The sequence below is a fragment of the Neopelma chrysocephalum genome, unplaced genomic scaffold (assembly GCF_003984885.1).
Source record: "Neopelma chrysocephalum unplaced genomic scaffold, ASM398488v2 Primary Assembly neopelma1_26, whole genome shotgun sequence".
Classification (NCBI taxonomy): Eukaryota; Metazoa; Chordata; class Aves; order Passeriformes; family Pipridae; genus Neopelma; species Neopelma chrysocephalum.
Genome location: NW_020897695.1, coordinates 7640546 through 7647616, shown reverse-complemented (window position 1 = coordinate 7647616; position 7071 = coordinate 7640546). Strand labels below are relative to the sequence as shown.

Sequence of the window (7071 nt, the reverse complement as noted above, 5' to 3'; positions counted from 1 at the left end):
TTTTGGGGGAAAAAACCCGCAGCAGCCTTTAACTAAGCGACATCTGTCCTGAGGAGATGTTTTAAATCACGGGATCCATTCAGTCTGTAATATGGTAAAATTAACGTAGCTTTGTAAAACTTCCTTCTGTACCTGCCCTAGCCCGGGAGACGCAGAGCCCGAGGGAACGGGTGGCCAGAACAGAGCCCCAGGCGGGGACCAGCCCCTCCGAGAGCCGCACAGAGGCTCGCCGGCCGCGGGAGGGGCGCAGAGGCTCGGCCTTCGCGGCGTCCGGCAGGATGCTCCTCGGTTTGTTTTGCTGTCAGTGCAAGGCGGCTTGGCCAGGCTTTGCTCCTCTCCTCACCCCGCGGCGCGCAGCGCCCAGTCCGCTTCGTGCCGGAGCATCGGGCTTCTCCTACACCTTTGTGTTGTCTTCCTCGGTCGAACGAGATCCACGCAAAAATTGGGCCAAACGTTAACCCGGAGAGAACGGGTGGTTAGGGCTGGGTCTAGTATTTCGGTGCTGGCTGTCAGCAGCCTGTCTCAGGCTCTCGCCTGTGTGGCCGCAGCCGGAGGTGGACACAGCAGGGCCGGTTCCCCCGTCTCTCGGCTCCCACCGGGGGTGGGGGCTGAGTCCGCCTGTCCTCTGTGACGCCGGTGTCGGTGCCTGTCCGGGGGCACAGCGGGCACCACCGGGCGCGCCCTGCCGCTCGCACTCCGCCAGCGCCCGGCTTGCGCAAGATCCGCATCCTGGCGGGGTTCGGGCAGCACCTCGGCCTCGGGGCTCTGCGGCCGCCGTCACTTGTTCGCCATTTATCTCAGTTGCCCCGATGCGGCGCGGCGGGAGCGGGGCGGGCAGCAGAGCTCGGCTGCTGCAGCCCGGCCGGATCCTTCCGTCAAGCAACGAAATCTGGCCGCTCGGCCAGTCTCGTTTAAAATTCATCCGTGAGGTGGAGGCAAGTGTTTGCAGCGCTCCCTGTGAGCTGGCCGGCGGCGGGCAGAGGGCGAGGGGCTGCGGATTTAGCTGCAAATCGTTCGCGCCAGCTCTGTGCGCTCGACACAATCAAACGAGCATCGACCCCTTCCCAAGCGCTGTCCCTTCCCTTCTGGGGTTAAAGGCTCACGGTTTTCCGCTGAGAGAAAGCGCCAAACAGCTCTGGAAACTGCCTCAATTAAAAATCTGTCTACCCCGTGGGAGATGCTGAAGGGCAATGCGGGTTGTGAAAAACCGACCGCCGAATCCCTGAAAAATGGAATTGCGAACCGAGCCCATCGCTTCTCACAGAGACGTCCCTCACGAGGTGAAACACGTCAACCCTAGGATAAGGATGTTGCCCGGGGAGCGGAGAGGGAGGAAGGAGGCTGCTGGCCTCAGAAGAGGCATAAGTCGAATTGGTTGACCAGCGAGGCGGCTGGCGAGGAGATGGTGGCGGCTAGTGTCACCCGCCCCGTCTCAGCGGCCCGGCAGATCGCTGCCCTCCCTCCCTGGCGGGTCCCGGCTTTCCTCCACATACTTTTCCCTTTCATCCCCATTCCGCGCTCCCCGCCCGGAATTCTCCCCTCTGCTCCTGAGCGGTGCGCCCGGGAGGACGGTGCCACCTCGGCAAAAGGTCTTTTTTTGGGACAGGGGAAGCCGCGGCCACCGTGGAATGATGCGGCCGTTCCCCTCACTTCGAGCAACGTGGGGGCACGGAGGGGGCCGGAGCCTCTGGGTAACGGGCTGCGGGAAGAGGGGCCATGGAGGCGGGGGCGCACACCAGAGTCACAGGTGACTTGTTCCAATTAGTAGCTGTCTAATTAAATTAGTGTCACGCGGCCCAGCCAATGGGTCGGCGGGGGTGGAGGGCGGCGATGAGGCAGCCCCGGCGCAAGCCCCTCCCCGGCGGCCCGAGGAGCCCGGCGCGCCGGTATAAATCGCCTCGGCAAAGCTCTGCTGTAGCTCTGTGCAGCCGTGGGTCGGGGTCGTTACCGGACCGAGTGGGAGTTCCACCGCACTGCCTATCGAGGATGCAGCTGGGTGAGCCGCTGCTGGCGGCGGCGGGGACACTGCCAGGTGCCCCCTTTTACCCGCTGGAGGGCGGGGGGCGCGGCGCCGCCGCGGGAGCGGGAGCTGGAGCTGGGACGGGCACTGGCGGAGGCTCCCGCGGGCCACCGGGGCCGGGTTCGCCGCCGCGCCTCGACCTGGACAAGATGCCCAAGAAGTTCGGGGCGGCCCCCGCCATCCTGGGCGAGGCGGAGGCGGTCGAGCCGCCCTTCGCCGCCCCCAAGCCGGACGGCCGCAAGGCCACCCCGTGCGGGGACGAGGAGCTGCCCCCGGCCGCCGCCGCCCGCTACTCCATGGACAGTCTGAGCCCCGAGCGCTACTACCTACAGTCCCCCGGGCCGCCCGCGGCCGAGCTGGGGGGGCCCTGCGCCCTCTTCCCGTACCCGCCGGCGGCGCAGCACGGCGCCGTGTACCAGCCGCCCGGCGGGCCGCGCTACCCCTACGGCTCGGTGCTGTCGCCGGGCGGCTTCGCGGGCGCCGTGTGCCCGCCCGGCGGCCGGGCGCAGTTCGGCGGCGGCGGCGGGTACCAGTACGGGCAGGCGACGGCGGGCGGACCCCTCTACGGCCCTTACCCGGCGGCGTCGGGCTCCTGTGGCGGGCTCGGGGCGCTGGGGGTGCCGGCCGCCGGCCCGGGGCTGCGGGCCCAGGTCTTCCTCTGCAACCGACCCCTCTGGCTCAAGTTCCACCGGCACCAGACGGAGATGATCATCACCAAGCAGGGCCGGTAAGCGGGTGCAGAGGATGGCGAAAAAGGCGGGAGGTAGTGGGGGGTGGGGTGGGGGAGCACTCCCGAGGACGCTCCGCTTCGGGCAGCGCTTTCCCGCTGTGCCGGGGAGGAGGTGCACGGTCTCCTCGTCGGTCGTGCCCCGGGATGCTTTCCTTGAGAAGCAACTCTATTTTCCCCACACGAGGCGGTTGGGAGATGGGGCGGGGGTTGGTTGGGGCTCGCCGCTTGCTTCCTTGGTCTCCTCGGTGCCGTGACGGACGAGGCGCACCCCGCGGCCGCCTACGGTATCCGTCGGAGCCCGCGCCCCCTTCCCCGGCCCACCTCAGCATGCCGTGTGGTTTTCCCCCCTCTCTCCAGGAGAATGTTTCCCTTCCTGAGCTTCAACATCACTGGCCTCAACCCCACGGCCCACTACAACGTTTTCGTGGAGGTAGTCTTGGCGGACCCCAACCACTGGCGTTTCCAGGGAGGCAAGTGGGTGACCTGCGGCAAAGCCGACAACAACATGCAAGGTAGGTGCGGGTTCTCGGGGTCTCCTCGCCGCCTTTCCCTGTGGGTCGGTTTCCCAGAAAGGGTTCCCGCTTCTCCCCCTTCTGCAGGGTCTTCCCCACACCCGGCATTTTGGTGGGGGACAAGCTACACTTTTAAGGCCGTTTTGCGACCTTTTTTCACGCCGCGGTGTGCGAGGCTGTGTGGGAGAGGGGCCATCGTGGAGCCGAGGTGCTGCGCCGGGGGGGGGGCGGGGGGGGGGGGCAGCAGAACAAAGCCCCGTGCTCGGCCGGTCTCTTACTGACTTGTCTTCCCCAGGCAACAAGGTCTACGTTCACCCCGAGTCGCCCAACACCGGGGCTCACTGGATGAGGCAGGAGATTTCTTTCGGGAAGCTGAAGCTGACGAACAATAAAGGTGCTAACAACAACAACGCGCAGGTATGGGGGGGAGGCAGGCTTGAGAGGCTCTTGGTGGGTCAGCAGGGGAGCCCTGGGATTTCGGGCCTTCACACCATTTCATCGAGCTGCTAGATCACTGTGACTGTGACTTGTCCCCTTCTTGAACTGGGTCATAGATCTTGTTTACTTCTCCGTATGAATGGAGTTAGAAATGTCAGAATTTGATGTGTGAATTTATTTGGTTTTAGCTGGTGTATTTATCCCTGGAGTTGCTCAAAAAGTGGGAGTGTAGCTGATGGCTCTTACTGAAACAGGGCTATAAGCTATGAAACATCTCCTGATAACAGTTAAAATGTTCTATACAATTTACCGGAAGAAAATGTCATGCTGTAAAATAGACCTTTTAATGTTAGATGCAATTGTTTTAAAGATTTTTATCTCTTTCATGGTTTCTTTTAGATGATAGTACTTCAGTCTCTACACAAGTACCAGCCCCGGCTTCACATTGTGGAAGTGACTGAAGATGGTGTTGAAGATCTGAATGATTCCTCAAAGACTCAAACATTTGTTTTCCCTGAAACACAGTTCATAGCAGTTACAGCATATCAAAACACTGATGTAAGCAAGGATGTATAAAATTACAATTGAGAATAAAATTGCCTTGTGGGTTCAGAGTCTCATCTTACTATATTCTGCTTTCACTTTTAGATTACACAGCTCAAAATTGACCATAACCCTTTTGCAAAAGGCTTCAGAGACAACTATGACTCGTAAGTACGCTTCTGTGATCTTTTGCAGTTGTTTCTGTCTAGGAAGCATGATTCTGGCCTGAAATGTATGTGCAAGAGATTTTCTTCATACACTAATACACTGTAAAGTGTATTGTCTTGATTACCTGTCTTTCAGCAGGCTTCTGAATTTTGGTAGTAAATTTGTGCTGGCCTGCAGATTTGGCAGTAGAGTGTATTGAGTGTCTCCAAGAGTAGGCAGCATCTTTCAAGTTGTCAGCAAAAGACTTGCCTAATGGTCACTTTTATAGCTTCAAATGCCCTTTGGAAAATCAGAGCTGTGTGTATATATACAAGTATGGCTGCTGGGAGGAGGATGTTGCATGCAACTCATCTAAAATGGGTTGAATGGTGGAGAACAGTGTATTTGTAGCAGTAATACCAGAAATTTTATACTAGTCTAGGGGAAAAAATCCTCCTAAATCAGATAAAAATAAACAGCCATCCAATTATAGTTATTCTAATTAAGAAATAACTCGAGTTTCTTCCTGTTTGTGTTTTTATGTAGTCTTACTATCATACTGGAACTGTTAAGAAAAACACTTGGTATTTCTCTTTTATGTTGTAGCATGTACACAGCTTCAGAAAATGACAGATTAACTCCATCTCCCACGGATTCTCCTAGATCCCACCAGATTGTCCCTGGCGCCCGATACAGTGTGCAGCCGTTCTTCCAGGAACAGTTTGTCAACAACCTGCCCCCAGCCAGGTTTTACAACGGTGAGAGAACCGTCCCTCAGACCAATGGGTTGCTGTCCCCGCAGCAGAACGAGGAGGTGGCCAGCCCTCCTCAGCGGTGGTTTGTGACGCCTGTACAGCAGCCCAGTGCCAACAAATTGGACATGAACTCCTATGAGACGGAGTATTCTCACAGCACCTTGCTCCCTTATGGCATTAAATCCCTCCCCCTTCAGACATCCCATGCACTGGGATACTATCCCGACCCGACATTTCCATCCATGGCAGGCTGGGGGAGCAGGGGCTCTTACCAGCGAAAAATGACAACAGGATTACCTTGGACCTCAAGAACAAGTCCTCCAGGATTCTCTGAAGATCAGCTTTCCAAGGAGAAGGTGAAAGAAGAAATTGGCTCATCCTGGATAGAGACTCCACCCTCCATAAAGTCTTTAGATTCAAATGATTCTGGGGTCTACACAGGTGCTTGTAAGAGAAGACGGCTTTCCCCTAGCACTTCCAGCAATGAAAATTCCCCAACGATGAAATGTGAGGACATTAATGCTGAGGACTATAGCAAAGACACTTCAAAAGGCATGGGCTATTATGCGTTCTATACTAGTTCTTAAAACATCCTTTTATTCCAATTGGCTAATTTTTTCCAGGGTGGCCTTGGGTTTTTTTGCATTACAATTGCCAAAAAGACTCCTGCCTTCCACCTTTAATTGTTGTGTGCAATTCTAAAGAAGGTGCCAAAGCTTTTTCACTGTTGCAGGTAACAAAGTAGGGAAAGAGCAAACCATGGAAGAATTCATCCCCTCCTTTAGAAGGAACCACATGCAGAAGCTGTAAGAGGACAGTAGATCTTAACAATGTGGCTTATTTACTGGAGACACCAAAGTGTACAGTTTGGCTTGGCTCAGAGACCTGATCAAATCTATGCACTCCTGAGCAAGGAAATAGGGGGGTAGGATCCCAAATTTAATTTTCTTCCCTGCTTGACCCTCTGGTAAAAGGGGGCTGGGTTGTAGGGAGCTGCACAAATGCTATGTCCTGCTTCAGACTGCGTTGGTTTCTTCAACCTTATCTGCAACACAGTTGGCTGAGTTGGCTTGTTCAGCTAAGACTGTCTTTGGCAGAAGATGGCCAAAATAAAGCCTGGTTGCCAGGCAGGATTTTGACTTGAAGATCTTGTTGCCAATGATGGGGTTACAATGACCAAGTCTGAGTCTTTTAGCTTAGAACTTTCATTAAAAAAAAAGCCTCCATCCCAAAAGCCTAACCTTTACTGAGGTGGCCAAAAACAAAGTGTACAGTTGTGTTTTGTCTAGGTACACTGTAGAATATTGTGGAATAATGTATAAATAGTTGACCTTATAGCTGTTCAGTTGGGAGGACATCTGGTGGTATTTTGAAATTCAAAAGGCTTTTTTTTGGTTAATCAAACTTGCCATATATGGAGCATCGCAAAAAGATTTTATTTATGTGTATGTAAAGTGACTTTTTCAGCTGCCCTGTATGAAACTGGAAATGATGTAACTACCCACTCTTCTTTCCTATAGTTTCAGCCATTTTAAACTGGTCGGCCCCAGAGCACTGGCACACAAACTTTTAACCCACTAAGACCTTTTTTTGTTTTGTTTTTCTGTGTACATACTAGTAATTTTAAATAAATGTGGTGCCAGGGATAAGAGGGAGATGGCTCTGCGTTTTCTTTGCCTCTGCTGGGTGTCCTAGAGGGGGAGGAGGGAGCACAGTCCTAGGGGTTTGAGTTGTCTCTATATGTAACCACCCCTTGTAATGTTGCTACCTCAATTCTCACACCGTGCTCATTTGCGTGCTGCACAATGAGGGTTTTTTCTCCCACTCTTCATCGTCTCGCAGTTTGCCACGGTTCTCCTGGGCATCCCCCCCCAAGGTCAGACCCCCGGTCTCTTTTCCCCCGTCACCCTCCTCTGCCCTGCCCCA

General features: G+C 55.2%; 1 protein-coding gene across 1 annotated transcript; it reads left to right on the top strand.

The window, feature by feature from the left end:
• Positions 1–1933: 1933 nt before the first annotated feature.
• On the top strand, positions 1934–6781 carry EOMES (eomesodermin). Its single transcript, XM_027676121.1, has 6 exons — positions 1934–2747; positions 3108–3262; positions 3558–3679; positions 4100–4258; positions 4349–4410; positions 4997–6781. The coding sequence occupies exons 1-6, from the start codon at positions 1987–1989 to the stop codon at positions 5730–5732; spliced, it is 1995 nt and encodes a 664-aa protein (XP_027531922.1). The 5' UTR covers positions 1934–1986; the 3' UTR covers positions 5733–6781.
• The last annotated feature ends 290 nt before the right edge of the window (positions 6782–7071 follow it).

Bases quoted from the DNA above. Each gene is read 5' to 3' on its own strand.
- EOMES (XM_027676121.1), top strand. From the start codon at position 1,987: ATGCAGCTGGGTGAGCCGCTGCTGGCGGCGGCGGGGACACTGCCAGGT. The intron at 2,748-3,107 runs GTAAGCGGGTGC...CCCTCTCTCCAG, and splicing joins ATCATCACCAAGCAGGGCCG to GAGAATGTTTCCCTTCCTGA. The intron at 3,263-3,557 runs GTAGGTGCGGGT...TGTCTTCCCCAG, and splicing joins AGCCGACAACAACATGCAAG to GCAACAAGGTCTACGTTCAC.